Source organism: Haematobia irritans, chromosome 5, assembly GCF_050003625.1.
Source record: "Haematobia irritans isolate KBUSLIRL chromosome 5, ASM5000362v1, whole genome shotgun sequence".
Taxonomy (NCBI): Eukaryota; Metazoa; Arthropoda; class Insecta; order Diptera; family Muscidae; genus Haematobia; species Haematobia irritans.
The window spans coordinates 39,782,160-39,802,854 of record NC_134401.1 but is presented as its reverse complement, the minus strand read 5'-3'; the positions used below and the strand labels follow the sequence as shown (position 1 = coordinate 39,802,854).

The 20,695-nt window shown below is 22.8% G+C and overlaps 1 protein-coding gene across 1 annotated transcript in view; it reads left to right on the top strand.

Annotated features, from left to right (window-relative positions):
- Cam (Calmodulin) overlaps positions 1–20,695 on the top strand; it is an 82,137-nt gene that overhangs the window by 45,563 nt on the left and 15,879 nt on the right. Inside the window, exon 4 of the mRNA XM_075310211.1 lies at positions 11,117–11,359. Coding sequence (XP_075166326.1) covers positions 11,117–11,359 — 243 coding nt within the window. The remainder of the gene's footprint in view (positions 1–11,116; positions 11,360–20,695) is intronic.

Here is a 20,695-nt window from a genome sequence, read left to right as displayed (position 1 = left end):
TAGAAAATTTAGCAAAATTTTATTTCTATAGGAAATTTTTGTCAAAATGTTGTTTCCATAGAAGATTTTGTCAACATTTTATTTCTATAGAAAATTTTGTCAAAAAATTTTTGCAAAATTATATTTCTATAGAAAATTTTTGCAAAATTTTATTTCTTTAGAAAAATTTTGCAAAATTTTATTTCTATAGAAAATTTTTGCAAAATTTATTATCTGTAGAAAAATTGTTGAAAAATTTATTTTTATTTCTATAGCAAATTCTGTAAATTTTGTTAAAAGATCAATATTTATTTAAATCACTCACTTCTACGATAGGCATTAGAAAAATAATGTAAAATGTTTGATTTTATTTAATTCTCATATTCTACGATTTTAATGTCCACATGATGATCCATTCATTATTAGTTTTTTTTTTTATCTGCCTATCAAAGAGCTTACTAATAATATCCATATAAGATAATTTCAATGATTCACTTACAAACTGAATGATGAAAATATTGCCATTGTAGTTAGCAAAAACAAAATTTTCTATAAAAATCAATTTGTGAGAAAAATAAAAACAAAACAATACGTATATTTGATTTTTTTTTCTTGAGAAAAGTAACAAATGAGAATTATTTATGTATTGTTTTTTGTTTTTTCTTTTTTAAAAAATTAATTTCCATGTGCTTTTTGTTTTATTGTTATACCATTATTTTTATTTTGTTTTAATAAAATCCAAAACACACACATTAACAAGAAAAATCAATATAAACTTTTCCTAGTAAAATGTTCTAAAAGAGCGATTTTTGTTTTTTTGTTTTAATATATCATTTGTGGGTGGATCTATCAAAGAGCAAATAGGCAGTAATGATGGATATTAATTGTCTATTAAGGCTGCTGTGTTGTGAGGATACGCTTGGGCTAAAATTTCTATAGCACTTTGGTTGTCTGGCCATATTATCATCATCATCATCTTGAAATTTGTATTCAAATGTCTGTGCTAATATACTCGTGAATACAATGCAGTCATTTGTTGGACTACTTTCTTCACTGCCTGCCCCTCCTTTTCCTTTAATAATATTAACCTCTTCATTTGTCTTATATTGTTTTTTTGTTTTTGTTTTTGTTTGTGTTCTTTTGTTTTACAAAAACAAGTAATTTTAAAAAAGTACTTAAATAAATATCTACATGGTTTTCATTAAATATGGTATAGATGATGAATGGAGGAAGATTAGGGGGATGGTTATAAGCCAGCCAACGAATTTTAATTTGTATGGAATCAAATCAAAAGAAAAATTCTAATAATTTTCCATAGAAATAAAATTTTGCAAAAATTTTGTATAGAAATAAAATTTGCAAAATATTTCTATAGAAATGAAATTTTGCACAAATTTCTATAGAAATGAAATTTTACAAAAAATTTCTACAGAAATGAAATTTTGCAAAAAAATTCTATAGAAATAAAATGTTGACAAAATTTCTTATAGAAATGAAATTTTTTGATCGAAAAAAGAAATAAAATTTTGCAAAAACTTTCTATAGAAATAAAATTTTCTATGAAATAAAATTTTCTATAGAAATACAATTTTGTTCTATAGAAATAAAATTTTGACATTTCTTATAGAAATTAAATTTTGACAAAATTTCTTATGGAAATGAAATTTTGAGAAAAAATTTGCAAAATTTTCTATAGAAATAAAATTTAGTCAAAATTTTCTATAGAAATAAAAACTGGGAAAAAAGTTCTATAGAAATAAAATTTTGACAAAATTTTCTATGAAAATAAAATTTTGACAAAATTTCTTATAGAAATGAAATTTTTGATACAAAAAAGAAATAAAATTTTGCAAAAGCTTTCTATAGAAATAAAATTTTGACAAAATTTTTTATAGAAATAAAATTTTGACAAAATTTTCTATAGAAATAAAATTTTCTATAGAAATAAAATTTTCTATAGAAATAAAATTTTGACATTTCTTATAGAAATGAAATTTTGACAAAATGTCCTATAGAAGTAAAATTTTGCAAAATTTTTCTATAGAAATAACATGTTGCAAAAACTTTCTATAGAAATGAAATTTAGACAAAATTTTCTATAGAAATAAAAACTGGGAAAAAAGTTCTATAGAAATAAAAATTTGACAAAATTTTCTATAGAAATAAAATGTTGACAAAATTTTCTATATAAATAAAATTTTAACAAAATTTTCTACACAAAATAAAATTTTAAAAAATTTTCTATACGAAATAAAATTTGGACAAAATTCTCTATAGAAATAAAATTTTGACAACATTTTCTATAGAAAAAAATTTTGCAAAACTGCTATAGAAATTAAAATTTTCTATAGAAATAAAAATTTGACAAAATTTTCTATAGAAATACAATTTTGCCAAAATTTTCTATAGAAATGAAATTTTGCAAAAATTTTCTGTAGAAATAAAATTTTGCAAAAATTTTCTATAGAAATAAAATGTTGACAAAATTTCTTATAGAAATGAAATTTTTTGATAGAAAAAAGAAATAAAATTTTGCAAAAGCTTTCTATAGAAATAAAACTTTACAAAAACTTTCTATAGAAAAAAAATTTTGACAAAAATTTTCAATAGAAATAAAATTTTCGATAGAAAAAAAATTTTGACAAAATTTTCAATAGAAATAAAATTTTCTATAGAAATAAAATTTTGACATTTCTTATAGAAATAAATTTTCGACAAAATTTTCTATAGATATAAAATGTTGACAAAATTTTCTGTGGAAATAAAATTGTGACAAAAATTTCTATAAAAAAAATTCGAAAAGTTTTCTATGCAAGATAAAATTTTGACAAATTTTCTGTGGAAATAAAATTTGGAAAAAATTCTCGATAGAAATAAAATTTTGACAAAATTTTCTTAGAAAAAATTTTGCAAAACTGCTATAGAAATTAAAATTTTCTATAGAACTTATTTTTTTTTTGCAAAAATTTTTGATAGAAATAAAAGTTGGACAAAATTTTCTATAGATATAAAATTTTGACCAAATTTTATAAGTTTGCAAAAATTTTCTTTAGAAATAAAAGTTTGCAAAAATTTTGTTTAGAAATAAAAATTGTGCAAAAATTTTTTATTGAAATAAAATTTTGTGCCGTTTTGTTTTTTAATTTCAACGGCAATAGTGCTGTAAAGTATATCCGCTTCGCCCTGTGGTTAATACTTACTCGATGTTTTGCATATTTTTCGCCTTTTCGTTAACTGCAAATGTACCATATTTATTTTGCTATATTTCTGTGTGTTTTATCCAGACAGACAGACAGACAGACAGATGAAAAGACAGGCAGGCAGACAGACAGATGTGTTATCTGCAAATGATGAACACACTGAGGCCATAACAAAGACAACAAAGCTCCGTAATAAAACAAAAATTATAAGCAAATGAAAATGCTGGTGATTGTGCTCTGCTTGGTATTGTTGTCTGGCACCGTGGAATGTCTGTAGACACTGGCACTAACTAATCATGCCGGAGTCGTCTCGTATGATCGGGGAGAATTATTGAATCTATCGGAAGTGAAAGTATTGAAAGAGGCCAAAACTTATGGCGAGACACCACCACCTCCGTACTCCCACACTTTGCATAAAAATTCTCACAATTCTCGTTGTAGACTAACTGGGAAAACTCATATAGCGCAAATCACTACCAAGAGTATAGAGTACAGAGAAAAACGCCATAATTTTTTGAATTTTAATGACTTTTTTTTTACTTTGTCGAGAGTAAAATATTTGAAATATTTATTTTCAATACCCCACAATTGTCGAAGTGAATGAATGATGTCTGTTTGTTGTTGTTGTTGCTGTTGGTTTTTTGGGCCCATGCCTTGTTATTGTTTTTGGCCTTTGGATTCGAAAAAAATTTTGGCGATCTTTTGTTTTTATTGCTTTAGCTGTTTTTGTTTGTCTATTAAGTGTTAAATATCAATTAGTTGGAATTTCCTAAATTAAAACAATAAGCGCCAAAATACACAGCCCAGACCCATTTTATGTTTTTATTTTTCATTTCTGTTTCCCCCTTTCTCTCTGGTTGATTTTTCTCTTGAATGAGTTTGTTGTTTTTTTGTTTGTTTGATTTTTGATCAGGTATTGATTTTCTTTGTTGGCAACAAAGAAAATTTTGTTCATCATAGACTTGTGTATATGGATTTTTTTTATACAATATTTTATCAAATATTCAATAAATTTTTACATTGATTTAAACATTTTGATATAAATTTAGGACCAAAGTTACCTTTATATCTTCACATGCTAAAAATAAATAAAAAAATAAATATCTTCAAAAATACCACATAGTAAAAAATAGTAAAAATAGTAGTAATTAAAAATTATAATAATGAAATAAAATCGAAATAAAATAAATTAAAATACAAAAAATAAAAGAGGACAAAAAGCTAAAATTAAAAAAAAAAACAGCAAAAACAAAACAATAATATAATGGAAAAATAAGTAAATTATTTTTCGACGTTATTTCTTCCAGTGTTTCCTCAAAAATCCCACATAATAAAAAGTAGTAGTAATTAAAATTGCAATACAGTACCGTCTGCATGCAAGGCGGGCATGCTAACTATTGGACCACGGTGGCTCCCAAAATAAAATAAAAATAATAAATAATAAAAATAATAATAAATGAAATAACAAAATAAAAACTAAAAAATAGAAATTAAAAACATTAAATTTAAAAATAAAAATAATAAAATTAAAAATAAAAATAAAAAATTTAAAATAATAAAAAAAAATATAAATATAAAAAAATTAAAATTAAAAAGAAAACAAATAAAAATAATAGAAAAATAAAATGAAAAAAATTAAAAGAAATAAAATAAATAAAAAACATACAATAAAAATAAAATAAAAAACAAAAACAAAATAAAGAAACAAATAAAAATAAAAAGAATAAAGAAAAAAATAAAATAAAGAATATAAAATAAAAAAAAACAATAACATAAAAAACCATAAAATAAAAAAAATTAAAAAAAATAAAGTAAAGAACAAAAACAAAATAATGAAACAAATAAAAATAAAAAAGAATACATTAAAAAATAAAAATAAAAAAGAATACATTAAAAAATAAAAATAAAAAAGAATACATTAAAAAATAAAAAATAAAAAAGAATACATTAAAAAATAAAAATAAAAAAGAATAAAAATAAAAAAAAAAATAAATAAAAATAAAAACAAAATAAAAATAAAAATAAAAAATAAAAATAAAAAAAAAATAAAAATAAAAAAGAATAAAAAATAAAAATAGAAAAATAGAAAAGTAGAAAAGAATAAAATATAAAAATAAAAGAAAATTAAAAATAAAAATTAAAAGTAATAAAAAATTAAAACAATAAACTAAAAATTATAAAATAAAAAAAAATTAAAACAATAAACTAAAAATTATAAATAAAAAAAAATAAAAATAATAAAATAATAAAATAAAAAATTAAAAATAAAAAATAAAATAAAAAATAAAATACTAAATAAAAAAAACTATTAAATAAAAAATAAAAATAATAAATAAAATAATAAATGAAAAAACAAAATAAAAACTAAAAAATAAAAATTAAAAACATTAAATTTAAAAATAAAAAAATTAAAATTACAAATAATCAAAAAATAAATAAAAATAATAAAATTAAAATTGAATATAAAAAAAGTAAAAATAATAAAAAAATAAAAATAAAAAAATTAAAAGTAAAAAGAAAACAAATAAAAATAATAGAAAAATAAAATGAAAAAAGTAAGTAAAATAAAAAAAAACATAAAATAAAAAAACATAAAATAAAAAAAAATAAAATAAAAAAAAATAAAATAAAAAAAATAAAATAAAAAAAAAAATAAAATAAAAAAAATAAAATAACAAAAAATAAAATAAAAAAAAAAAAATAAAATAAAAAAAATAACATAAAAAAATAAAATAAAAAAAAAATAAAATAAAAAAAGTAAAATAAAAAAAAATAAAATAAAATAGAATAAAATAAAAAATAAAAAATAAAAAAACATAAAATAAAAAAAAAAAAAAAACAAAATAAAATACAAAATAAAGAAACAAATAAAAATAAAAAAGAATAAAAAATAAAAATAAAAAAGAATAAAAAATAAAAATAAAAAAGAATAAAAAATAAAAATAAAAATAAAACAAAATTTAAAAGTAATAAAAAATTAAAACAATAAACTAAAAATTATAAAATAAAAAAAAAATTAAAAATAATAAAATAAAATAGAAAATTAAAAATAAAAAATAGAAATAAAAAATAAAAATAAAAAATAATAATAATAAATTAAATAACAATATAAAAACTAAAAAATAAAAATTAAAAACATTAAATTTAAAAATAAAAATTAAAAAATAAAATTAAAATTGAAAATAATAAAAAAAATAAAAATAAAATTAAAATTGAAAATAATAAAAAAATAAAAATAATAAAATTAAAATTGAAAATAATAAAAAAAATAAAAATAATAAAAAAAAATAAAAATAATAAAATTAAAATTGAAAATAATAAAAAAATAAAAATAATAAAAAAAAATAAAAATAATAAAAAAATAAAAATAATAAAAAAAAATAATAAAAAATAAAAAAATTAAAATTAAAAAGAAAACAAATAAAAATAATAGAAAAATAAAATGAAAAAAAAAGAAATAAAAGAAATAAAAAAAAACAAAATAAAATAAAAGAAAAAAAAACAAAATAAAATAAAAGAAAAAAAAAACAAAATAAAAAATAAAAAAAGTAAAATAAAAAAAAATAAAATAAAATAGAATAAAATAAAAAATAAAAAATAAAAAAACATAAAATAAAAAAAAAAAAAACAAAATAAAATACAAAATAAAGAAACAAATAAAAATAAAAAAGAATAAAAAATAAAAATAAAAAAGAATAAAAAATAAAAATAAAAAAGAATAAAAAATAAAAATAAAAATAAAAAATAAAAATAAAAATAAAACAAAATTTAAAAGTAATAAAAAATTAAAACAATAAACTAAAAATTATAAAATAAAAAAAAAAATTAAAAATAATAAAATAAAATAGAAAATTAAAAATAAAAAATAGAAATAAAAAATAAAAATAAAAAATAATAATAATAATAATAAATTAAATAACAATATAAAAACTAAAAAATAAAAATTAAAAACATTAAATTTAAAAATAAAAATTAAAAAATAAAATTAAAATTGAAAATAATAAAAAAATAAAAATAATAAAATTAAAATTGAAAATAATAAAAAAAATAAAAATAATAAAAAAAATAAAAATAATAAAATTAAAATTGAAAATAATAAAAAAATAAAAATAATAAAAAAAAATAAAAATAATAAAAAAATAAAAATAATAAAAAAAAATAATAAAAAATAAAAAAATTAAAATTAAAAAGAAAACAAATAAAAATAATAGAAAAATAAAATGAAAAAAAAAGAAATAAAAGAAATAAAAAAAAAACAAAATAAAATAAAAGAAAAAAAAAACAAAATAAAAAATAAAAAAATTAAAAAAAATAAATAAAATAAAAAACAAATAAAAATAAAAATAAAATAAAAAACATAAAATAAAAAAAATAAAATAAAATAAAAAACAAAATAAAGAAACAAATAAAAATAAAAAATACATTAAAAAATAAAAAGAATAAAAAATAAAGAAGAATAAAAAATAAAGAAGAATAAAAAAATAAAAAAGAATAAAAAATGAAAAAGAATAAAAAAGAATAAAAAATTTTTTTATTCTTTTTTATAGAATAAAAAAAAAATAAAAAAGAATAAAAAATAAAAATAAAAAAATAAAAATAAAAAAGAAAAAGAATAAAAAAATAAAAATAAAAAAAAATAAAATAAATAAAAAAGAATAAAAAATAAAAATAAAAAAAAAATAAAAATAAAAAAAAATAAAAAAAATAAAAAGAATAGAAAAATAAAAATAGAAAAATAGAAAAATAGAAAAGAATCAAAAATAAAAATAAAAGAAAATTAAAAATAAAAATTAAAAGTAAAAGTAAAAGTAAAAGTAAAGTAAAAGTAAAAGTAAAATAAAACAAAAAAACTAAAAATTATAAAATAAAAAATTAAAAATAATAAAATAAAAAAAAATAAAAATAATAAATATAAAAAAAAAATAAAACTAAAACCTAAAAAATTAAAATTAAAATTAAAATAAAATAAAAAATGAAATAAAAACTAAATAAAAAAATAAAAATAAATTAGACATAAAATAAGAAAATAAAACATAGGTTAGGTTAGGTGGCAGCCCGATGTATCAGGCTCAGTTAGACTATTCAGTCCATTGTGATATGTGATAAAAATAATGAAGTGAAATAAAAAATAATAAAGTGAAATTAAAAATAATAAAGTGAAATATAAAAACATCTCTAAAAGAGTAACAAAATCAAACATTCCTTATAATTGAGCAACATTTTCACTCAAATGAAATAATACATAACCGTCTTTGTCCGCTAGAAAGGGTAGTTTCTGTTTAGAAGCTTAGCAAAATTAATGCAGCAGAAGTTTGGATGTTTTAGCAAAGTTTTCTGCAGTGTCTGCAAATTTTTTTTTTTTGCTTAAAATTTTTCTTTGAGAATTTGACCAAATTGGAAATTTTGCAAAAATGCAAAATTTTATATCTCCAAGAAAATAAAATATTTTTTTTGGTCGCCATATACAAAATAGTTTGCATCACACTCTCAATCTCCTTGGACTTGACATCATCTCATCTTGCCATTTACAAAAATCACTGCATTACAGACAAGGGCAAATATAAAGTAAATTACTTTCCAAGAAAAATTGAATCTTAGCGAAGCCAAACAGCTATTATAGCAAAGAATATTCTCATGGAAGAAAACAAAAAAATAAAACCCAATAATAAATTTCTTCTCATTTTCATAACTTAAGATGGTTTTTTGTTGTTTTTTTTTTGGATAAGAGTGGCGTTGAAATAATTTCATAAACTTGCTCCATTAAAGAAAAACCTAAAAGTCAACAGACCCATCATCATCATCATGACATAAATGACGTGTTAATGTTGTTGAAGAGAAATTGGCAAAAAAATGGAAAATAGTAATTGAACGGAAGTGGAGGAGAAGGAGTGATGGTAAGGAGATAGGGAGGGGAGGTATATTATGACAGCGATGTGGGTGGATGATTTTCCATAAATTTTGAGCTTTTATATAAAATGTGATAATGAATTTTCCTTTTATTGAAATTCGTTTGCTCTATCTCCTATTACAAATGTGATAAGAAGTGGGAAGTAGTAACCGGCCGAAGTTTTTATGTATTGGGTCAAGGCTTAAGTTTAGGCGAAATAAAAAAAGAAAAATCAAGTAATACCAATTTTTATAAAATTAAATTACAAAAAAAAAAAAAAAAACAGGAACTCATTTCAACATTCGAGATTAAAGTTCAGCTTTTTGTGAAAAATAAATATAACGAATCGTTAATTTGACTTTATGGATTGTAATATGGGTCAGAATTGATGCAAATATTTCAGTTTCATTGAAAAATCCCAATTGTTTTAATTGAAATATTAAATTTATTTTTTAAAGTTTTTCTTTTTATTAAAAAATAATATTTAGTAATACTAAATATAATCTCCTCCTTTGGTTAATTCGGAAAATTATTAAATTTGGCAATGGCCTAATGTTCGGCCGTACACATGATGGCTGTGCGAAAAAATAATTCCTAAAATCCCAATTTTTTTTCCGTGCAATATAACTAAATATTTTCATCTACACTTTTTTTGAATTAAAAAAATAATAATATTTATTAATAGAAAATATAATATACTCTTGCGGTAAATTAAAATATAAAATTTGTTAATGACCGAATATTCGGCCGTATTCAGGATTTCCGGCAAAAAAAAATTCGAAAATTCATTGTACCATTAAAAAAATTCTTCTGCCCATTTTTTATTAAAAAATAATAATATTTAATAATAATATGTTATAGTGAGGTCTCGTGATTGCTGGCGCAAAAATAATTATCGTAATGCTTCAATATAATTTTTAATGTAGTAGAATACTTGTCTTACTTCAAACTATGATTAATTCAAAATGATTAAAATTTTGTCATGGCCGAATATTCGGGTGTACTCTAGGGTGAAAACCTCAGTGAGGTCTAGGGATTTATAACGAAAAAATTATTGATTTTTTTGACTATAGTATAGAACATTTGTCCTTTTATATCACCCCAGTGCCTTTCAATGATGGCCGAATATTCGGCCGTATTCTAAAGAGAAACCCATAGTGAGATCTCGTGATTGCTGACGAAAATATAATTTTCATAATGCGTCAATATCATTTTTTTTCGTATATTAGAATACTTGTCTAATTTAAAACACTCCACACAGACACTTGGTTGTCATGCAAATTGTTTTGTGATCCTATCTCCTGGCGGTACATATTCTCCAAATAATGGAAGAAAGTAAATTACAAAATAAATAAATTTTTTTCATAGCTTGCTTGTTTGTTGTTTAGCAATATTTTAAGGATTGGTGTTTTTTCTTTATTTAATATTCCTCTCTTGCATTCCTCGCTTACAAAAAAAAAAATAAAACATATATATTGAAGGAGAGCTCCAAAATGGTATAATGTTGTTTGTGGATGGATGGTGTGTCAAATTATTTAAGTATTCCTTTTGCAAAATATATAACAAATTCCATTATCTTCATGGCCTTTGGCGGATATGTTGTCAGAAACACCACACCTAAATGTGGGTGTTGTTGGAAGATTTTGTTTTTTTTTTCCAATTCATTCAAATAAAGTCCTGGATTAAGTGTTATGGTGATGTAGTGTAGCGTCTCTATAGTATATATGGGTGGAAAGGGGGGGAAAGTGTGAATACCTAGTTATCAGGTTTTTTTTCCCTCCATTCTCAATTTAAATTTAATGGTACCCCTAAGATAAACAAGCATTTAAATATGCAAATGCTGTCCGCAACAGTTTCACTTAATTATAATTGAATTTTCCAAGGTCCTAGGTGTTTTTTGTTTAGTCTATAGTAATGGCAGTTTTGTTGGCAAAAAATGTATTTGTCCTTGAGTAAATAAACTAGGATTTATTTCTTTTTCTTTTCAAAGTCATTAATTAAAATTTCACTTAAATTAATTTCTCTCTTTTTGCCCGCTCTCTCCTCTTAGGCAACGGCACAATTGATTTCCCTGAATTCTTGACAATGATGGCCCGTAAAATGAAGGATACCGATAGTGAAGAAGAAATCCGAGAAGCCTTCAGAGTATTCGATAAAGATGGCAATGGCTTCATTTCAGCGGCTGAATTGCGTCACGTCATGACAAATTTGGGTGAAAAGTTAACAGACGAAGAAGTCGATGAGATGATCCGAGAAGCTGATATCGATGGTGATGGTCAAGTCAATTACGAAGGTAAGTGTTGGAAGTTTTTTTAAATAATAAATAAAATTATAATAATAATAAAAACAGGGCTTTAGCATTTAATAAAGGGGGGAATTGCCACCGTTCGTATATTTTCGAACCAGTCGTAGTACCCAAAGATTTGCGATTCCGAATATTGGAACATGAAGCTTAAAGAAAAACTTCAAAGGTCCATATAGAAAATTGATCTATATATGCCAGCTTTGAATTTAATGTGCCTGTATATAAAAAAGAGCAATTTTTAAACCATTATGGTTATATTCTTTTAGAGGCCTTAGGTGTTACGATTACCAGTTACCAATCGAACACTTCCGATCATTAGAAACTAGGTATCGATTTCAGTGATTTAAAAAATTTTAATTTTTATTTCGAAAATTGCGAGTCGATTGCAGTTTTTGAGATTTGCGGCAGTCTATAGCGAGGTGAATATTAATTTGTTCAGCCATCTCGCTGAGAGATTTGGGGCCATCTATAGCGAGGTGAATATTTAATTGTTCAGCCATCTCGTTGAGAGATTTATGGCCATCTATAGCGAGGTAAATATTGAATTGTTCAGTTATCTCGGTGAGAGATTTACGGCTATCTAATGTGAGGTGAATATTAAATTGTTCAGCCATCTCCTTGAGAGATTTGTGGCCGTCTTATAGCAAGGTGAATATTAAATTGTTCAGCCATCTTGTTGAGAGATTTGTAGAAGACCAAAGCAGTTTTTCAGTTGACGAAAAGTCCAAGGTGATGATTTCAGCCTGAAAAACAACAATTAATTGGTTTATAGTCCACATTTCACAGGGCTCTGAACCGCAGAATGCACGTACTATAGTTCGCGTGACCTTATTGCTATTGTTGCAGCCATCTCGGTGAGAGATTTGCGGCCGTCCATAGCCAGGCACCCATATTAGGTGAATATTTAATTTAATTGGAAAACTAAAACTGTTTTCAAGTTGAGGAAGTTTAAGTTAATGAACACAGAGTCTAAGGATTTGATTGCAGCTTGCCTGTCTGAGCCCCTCTTACATTGCTAATATTGGAATATGCGCTTGTTAGACCGGATATATCTAACAAAAGCCAATTGGATATTGAAAAAAAATTCTATAGAAATAAATAAAATTTTGCAAAAATTTTCTATAGAAATAAAAATTTGCAAAAATTTTCTATAGAAATAAAATTTTGAAAAAATAATTTCTTTAGAAATAAAATTTTGCAAAAATTTTCTATAGAAATAAAATTTGTAAAAAATTCTATGGAAATAAAATTTTGACAAAATGTTCTATAAAAATCAAAATTTTGAAAAAATGTTCTATAGAAATAAAATTTTGCAAAAATTTTCTATAGAAATAAAATTTTGACAAAAATTTTCTATAGAAATAAAATTTGTAAAAAATTTTCTATAGAAATAAAATTTGTAAAAAATTCTATGGAAATAAAATTTTGACCAACATTTTCTATAGAAATAAAAATTGCAGAAATTTTCTATAAAAATAAAATTTTGTAAACATTTTCTATAGAAATAAATTTTTGACAAAATTTTCTATAGAAATAAAATTTAGAAAAAAAAATTTCTATAGGAATAAAAATTTTCTATAGGAATAAAATTTGTTAAAAAAAATTCTATAGAAATAAAATGTTGACAAAATTTTCTATAGAAATAAAATTTTGCAAAAATTTTCTATAGAAATACAATTTTGCAAAAATTTTCTATAGAAATAAAATTTTGCAAAAATTTTCTATAGAAATAAAATTTTGCAAAAAATTTATATAAAAATAAAATTTTGCAAAAATTTTCTATAGAAATAAAATTTTGCAAAAATTTTCTATAGATATAAAATTTGTTCAAAAATCTATGGAAATAAAATTTTGACAAAATTTTTTTTATAGAAATAAAATTTTGCAAAATTTTTCTTTAGAAATAAAATCTTGCAATAATTTTCTATAGAAATAAAATTTTGCAATAATTTTCTATAGAAATAAAATTGTACACAAATTTTCTATAGAAATAAAATTTGTAAAAAAAATCTATGGAAATAAAATTTTGCAAAAATTTTCTATAAAAATAAAATTTTGTAAACATTTTCTATAGAAATAAGATTTTGACAAAATTTTCTATAGAAATAAAATTTTGAAAAAAATTTTTATAGAAATAAAATTTTGCAAAATTTTTCTTTAGAAATAAAATTTTGCAAAAATTTTCTATAGAAATAAAATTTTGCAAAAATTTTCTATAGAAATAAAATTTTGCAAAAATTTTCTATAGAAATAAAATTTTGCAAAAAATTTATATAAAAATAAAATTTTGCAAAAATTTTCTATAGAAATAAAATTTTGCAAAAATTTTCTATAGATATAAAATTTGTTCAAAAATCTATGGAAATAAAATTTTGACAAAATTTTTTTTATAGAAATAAAATTTTGCAAAATTTTTCTTTAGAAATAAAATTTTGCAATAATTTTCTATAGAAATAAAATTTTGCAATAATTTTCTATAGAAATAAAATTGTACACAAATTTTCTATAGAAATAACATTTGTAAAAAAATTCTATGGAAATAAAATTTTGCAAAAATTTTCTATAGAAATAAAATTGTACAAAATTTTTTTATAGAAATAAAATTTTGCAAAAATTTTCTTTAGAAATAAAATTTTGCAAAAATTTTCTATAGAAATAAAATTTTGCAAAAAATTTCTATAGAAATAAAATTTTTACAAAATTTTCTATAGAAATAAAATTTTTACAAAATTTTCTATAGAAATAAAATTTTGACAAAATTGTCTAAAGAAATAAAATTTTGACAAAATTTTCTATAGAAATAAAATTTTGACAAAATTTTTTATAGAAATAAAATTTTGCAAAAATTTTCTATAGAAATAAAATTTTGCAAAAATTTTCTATAGAAATAAAATTTTGCAAAAATTTTCTATAGAAATAAAATTTTGCAAAAAATTTCTATAGAAATAAAATTTTGCAAAAAATTTCTATAGAAATAAAATTTTCCAAAAATTTTCTATAGAAATAAAATTTTGCAGAAATTTTCTATAAAAATAAAATTTTTTAAACATTTTCTATAGAAATAAAATTTTGCACAAATTTTCTATAGAAATAAAATTTTGCAAAAATTTTCTATAGAAATAAAATTTTGCAAAATATTTTGTTTTTGGTTTGGTTTTCAAAGTCCTTAATAAAGCAAAACGGAAGATAGGATCATATCAGAATTATATAAGCAAATGGATCGGTAAAGCTTATTTTTCAACTTGAGGAAAGTAAAATAGAGAGAAAACTTTTGCCAGCTTCATTAAGACTGTTGCTTGATTCATACTGACAGACCTATAGATAGATATCAGTATCTTGAAATTTTATCCTAATCAAAATCAAGAATGTATATACTTTGTATAGACCGGAAATCTATATATCAATATATTATAAATGGAATGAAAAAACTAGGTTATACCTTCCATTGTATGGTGATGGTGAAGGGTATAGAACATTTGAAGGAGCCCCCTTCATTGTTACGTGTCTTAATGTAGCCGTTGTCTCATTTCTCCTTGTAAGGGCAAACGTTAACTACTGCGGTAAAACTGAAAACGGGCACGACGGACAGACAGATGCCATTATAAGGTTATTAAGTAAAAAATAATTACTATGATTACTCATGATGTAACAACGCCCCGTTGTGTGGTTAGCCTCTTTTTTTAGGAATAATGTCGTTATTCCATTAGTTTTATTGGTGCTTGCTGTGGTATTTCTATAGTGGTTCGTCATATCGACACAGTAATAATAATAAATGAAAGACCTTTTTGTTTTATAGAAAACGTACTTGGCATTATAATTAGATCCTCCATATATGTATATACAAAATATTTTTTTAATTTACTTAGGTTTGGTTTTTATACAATTTCGTGTTATTATTTTTTGTAGGTGGATTAGATTTAATATTGAGCTCGTTTTTGAATATATTTATAATGAAATTGGTTTTTCTCATAACTATTGATTTAGACCTTGAAATATTATTACACCACTACACGACGACCGACCTACATACAAAATATAATTTGTAGTAATCCTCTTTAAGCCTAAATAGGAAATCGAAAAATTATAATAGAAATTGTTTTATTGTGATTTATGAGATACGGTAGACGTGAGTAAAAAAAATGTGATATTGGGTATTGTTTTGAGGTTGCTGGACAGAAGTTCTCAAAATGCAAAAGTCTACATTTTCAATTAATCGAAATTTGAATAATTAAAATTTTCGTTAAAAGAAAATTTTCTATAACACTTTTGGGATAATCGAGAATTTTTTGACCAATCAATTTTTTTGTCAAGTTAAAAAGTCGATATTTTCAACTTATCGAAATTTAAATAATTCGAAATTTAAATAATTCGAAATTTAAATATCGAGAAAATTGAAAAGTGAAAAATTCGATTTTTCGTTAAAAAATCGAACAAATTGAAAAGTGGAAAATTAAATTTTCTATTAGTAAAACTTTTGAGATAATTGAGTAGAAAAGTCGATTTTTCCATTTATCGAAAGTTGACAATTCGATTTTTCCTTTAAAAAAATTAAAACAAAAAAAAAACTGAAAAGTGAAAAATTTTTTATTAATGAAACTTTTGAAATAATAGCTTTTTTTGGGCTAATTAATATTAACAAGTCGAAATGTCGATATTTTAAGCACGTCGAAATATGTCATTTATCAAAATTTTCTTAATTCGAGTTTTCTTTTTAAAAAAGTCGAAATGTGAAAAATTACATTTTCTTTTAATTAAAATTTTGGGATAAAAGATGTTTTGGTGACTAATAATTTTTTTGGTCAAGTCGAACTGTCGATTTTGACATCAATTCGAAAAATTTCATTTAACGAAATTTGAATAATTCCGGGTTTTCTTAAAAAAATAGAAAAAATTGAAAAGTGTAATATTCAATTGTATATTAATAAAACTTGGAATATTGATTTTTTTGTGGACTAGTCAAGTCAAAATGTCTATATTTTAATCAAGTCGAAATTTACCATTTATCGAAATTTGAATAATTCGATTTTTCGTTAAAAAAAAAATCGAAAAGCTTGAAACGTGGATAATTTATTTTTCTATTAATAAAAAATCTGGAATAATCAATTTTTAGTGGACTATATTTTTTAGCAAGTCCAAATGTCGATATTTTAATCAAGTCGAAATATGTCATTTATCGAAATTTGCATAATTCGATTTTTCTTTTAAAAGAAAAAATCCATTTTTTTATTAATAAAACTTTTGGGTTAATCGACTTTTTGTTAATTAATCACTAATGACTAATCCACTTTTAATGTAGTTCTAAATCAATTCAAATCATTTTTTTCGTGTTGGTCAAAATCGATATTTTTTATATGAAATCGACTAATCGATTTTGTTGTTGGTCCAATCGACTTTTGTCAAAGTGACCTTTTGGGGAGCTCATCGATTAATTGAATTGTGATTTTCGAAAAATGCGACTTGTCCAAATTTTTATACAGACGACCTTTTTGAAAACCAAACTTTTTAAAGGTCCCATTTTTTGAAAATCAAAAGTCGTTTAATCCAAATGTCCCCCTTTACAAAGGCCAATTTCGGAAATGCCGATCGGCTTGTCAAGGACAACTCATTGACTGACTAATCGCCTTTTGATTTTCGAAAAGGTGGAAATGTCGATTATCAAATTTTTTTGAAATTCTTAAAAGGTCGTTTTTGCAAAAGCCCAAAATCGGTTTTAGAAACGTCGATTAACCAACTTTTTAAATTTTTTTAAAGGTCCCATTTTTCGAAAATCAAAAATTAGTCCAAATGCCCACCTTGACAAAAGCCTATTTTGGAGAAGCCAATCGGCTTTTGATTTTCGGAAAGGTCGGTTTTTTAAAAATGTGGAAAAGTCGATAAGCCAACTTTTTCAAGTCGCTTAGTCCAAATGTCCACCTTGACAATAGTCGATATGTCAAAAATATGGCATTTAGGGAATCTGTACCTGTGTTAAAGAATGTGTCTGAATGTTTGGTCAATATGTCTAAAGCCTATAGATGCAATATGGCATTTGGGGAATCTGTGCCTGTCCTTGTAACTTCGTCTGTTTGGCCATTATATATATAACCAATAGATGGAATATGGCATTAAGGATGTAGGTACCTGTGTTATGAAATGTGTCTGACTGTTTGGCCAATATATCTGAAGCCCATAGATGCAATATGTCAAACTTTACCTGTCTTACTAAAGCGCCGGAGGCTCTATAAAATGCCTTTTACAGAATTTTAACCAAATGCATTTAAAAATATATCGGAAATATATTTTAGAGAATAAATAAGTGAAGCTCATTTTGTCTTTTGTCAAGATGAACTCTTTGGTAAGATCAACTTTTTAAAAATTTAAAAATTCGATTAGCCAACTTTTTCAAGTCGATTAGCTCAAAAGACCACCTTGATTTTCGAAAAACCGATCGATCGGCTTTTGTCAGGATCAACTCTGACTTTTCCAAACTTGACTTTAGATTTTCGGTAAGGGCGTCCTTTTAAAAATTCGGAAAAATCGAAAAATCGAAAAAAAAACCCGAATCTCATAAAAATTTTAAAAATATATATTTTTACATGGCTAAATACATACTGTGTTTTTTCGGCATATATTAATCGATAAATATTTTCACGTGGCTTAAAGCAAGTAATACCAAAAGTCATAGCCAGCCATACTCTGCTCCCGAATAGAACACAGAACAAATGTTAAAGTACACTTGTAAAACATTTACTGAGGAATTTTTCTACTTTTTTTTTTACTTTTCGAGGTAAAGTTAGTCTGTCGTCTCTATTGTTGCCAGTGTGTAAATATTTCATTTGCTCTGCTGCTGGTGATGATAATGATGGCGGCGATAGTAGTTTCTATTCAACATGTGAAACACTTTTATTTTAGCTAATTTTCCTCATTCTTGGGATATGTTAAATATTTGCCTTTTTTCTGTTTGTATTTTTTTGCTTAACTACAATATTAAGAATAAAAAAAACAAAAACTCAAAGAATCGTCGGTATACAGACCCCCACACTTAAAGGGGAATATAACGACGGAAGGACGGACGGACCAACCGGCGGACATAACCGAAAAGAATAGACTACACATAGGTTATTTTTAATCATCGAATGCAAACACCTGCTAAAATTGGGGGCACAACACATTCTCTCGACACCGCCATGACTACGATGGTGTTGGTTAGAGGGCTGGGAAACCGAAGGCGGGCGGATATCAGAGAAGAGGTGTATAACTATTCAATAGTTTATGTTTCTTTAATTTCTTGTATTCCTATTTTCACATTTCCGAATGTATATTTCTATACAGAAAAGGGGAGGAGAGGAGGTCTTCAGACCGGGAAATGAGAACTGTGAAGACGGGACTCTGCCTGCCAACACGACAGCAAGCATAGTCACACAATAATTCTGATGTATTAGTAATTTGTTTTTATTTAGTTCATTATTTATGCAAATATTGCATTTAATTGCAATAAATTTGTAGAGTCACATTGTTGGCAGAAAGCAAAGGCGAGCCTTCAGATCGGTTTATGAGGATGCTGAGGCACATTAGAGAATAAAAAAGCAAATGCGAGCCTTTCTTGTACTCTCAGATCAATTTCCAAGGTTTCTGAAGCACACATGAGCAATTGGCGCCCGATCCAAAAAGACTAATTTCGATAAATTTTGTCCGCCCGCAAAAGCGAGCCTTTCGCCTATCCTTTGATCGATTTATGCGAATTTTTAAGCACATTGGAGAAATTGGCACCCGATCCAAAAAGACTAATTTCGATAAATATTGTTCGCCCGCAAAAACGAGCCTTCCGCCTATCCTCTGATCGTTTTATGAGAATTCTTAAACACATTGGGAAAAATTGGCGCCCGATCTAAAAAAAAATATTTGGATAAATTTTGTCGGTCCGTCCCATTTGTTTTTGTTCGATCGATCGATTTAGGAGAATTTCTAAGCACATTGGAGAAATTGGCACCCGATCCAAAAAGATTTATTTGGATAAATTTTGTCCGTCCGTCCCACTTTTTTGTCCATTTGCCCGCCTGTTTGGTTAGCTTATCGTAATAATTTTTTATTTAAGAATTTTTATTTTTATTCGATTTACGAAGATGCTGAAGCACATTGGAGAAATTGGCGCCGGATCTCGATCCCGATCTTCGTCCTATTTTTTCCGGTTCTCCCGTCTTAGGTTTTATTATGCGAACAGTTTACAAAACCTTAATAATTTAATTGAATATCAATATTTTTATACTTAAAAAATATTATTGCTAAAAAGGCGTAAGCATAAGAGTCTTCCGCTTACCCTGAGATAGATTTATAAGGATACTGAAGAATATTGGAGAAATTGGCGCCCCATGTCAAAATTTTAATTATATAGAAAATTTTGTCAAAATTTTATTTTATTACATGTTATTTCTATAGAAAATTTTGCCAAAATTTTATTTATAGAAAATTTTGTCAAAATTTTATTTCTATAGAAAGTTTTGTCAAAATTTTATTTCTATAGAAAATTTTGTCAAAATTTTATTTCTATAGAAAATTTTGCCAAAATTTTATTTCTATAGAAAATTTTGTCAAAATTTTATTTCTATAGAAAATTTTATCCAAATTTTATTTCTACAGAATTTTTTTGGAAAATTTTATTATTACAGAAAATTTTGTCAGAATTTTATTTCTCTATAAAATTTTGTCAAAATTTTATTTCTACAGAAAATGTTTGGAAAATTTTAGTTCTATAGAAAATATTGTCAAAATTTTATTTCTATAGAAAATTGTGTCAAAATCTTATCTCTATTGAAAATTTTGTCAAAATTTTATTTCTTTAGAAAGTTTTGTCAAAATTTTATTTCTATAGAAACTTTTGTGAAAATTTAATTTTTATAGAAAATTTTATGAAAACTTTATTTTTATAGAAAATGTTCTCAAAATTTTATGAAAACTTTATTTTTATAGAAAATTTTCTCAAAATTTTATTTCTATAGAAAATTTTGTCAAAATTTTATTTCTTCGAAAATTTTGTCAAAATTTTATTTTTATAGAAAATTTTGTCAAAATTTTATTTCTATAGCGAATTTTGTCAAATTTTTATTTCTACAACGAATTTTGTCCAATTTTTATTTCTATAGAAAATTTTGTCAAAATTTTATTTCTATAGAAAATTTTGTCAAAATTTTATTTCCATAGAAAATTTTGTCAAAATTTTATTTCTATAGAAAACTGTGTCAACATTTTATTTCTATTGAAGACTTTGTCGAAATTTTATTTCTATAGCAAATTTTTGCAAAATTTTATTTCTATAGAAAATTTTTGCAAAATTTTATTTCTATAGCG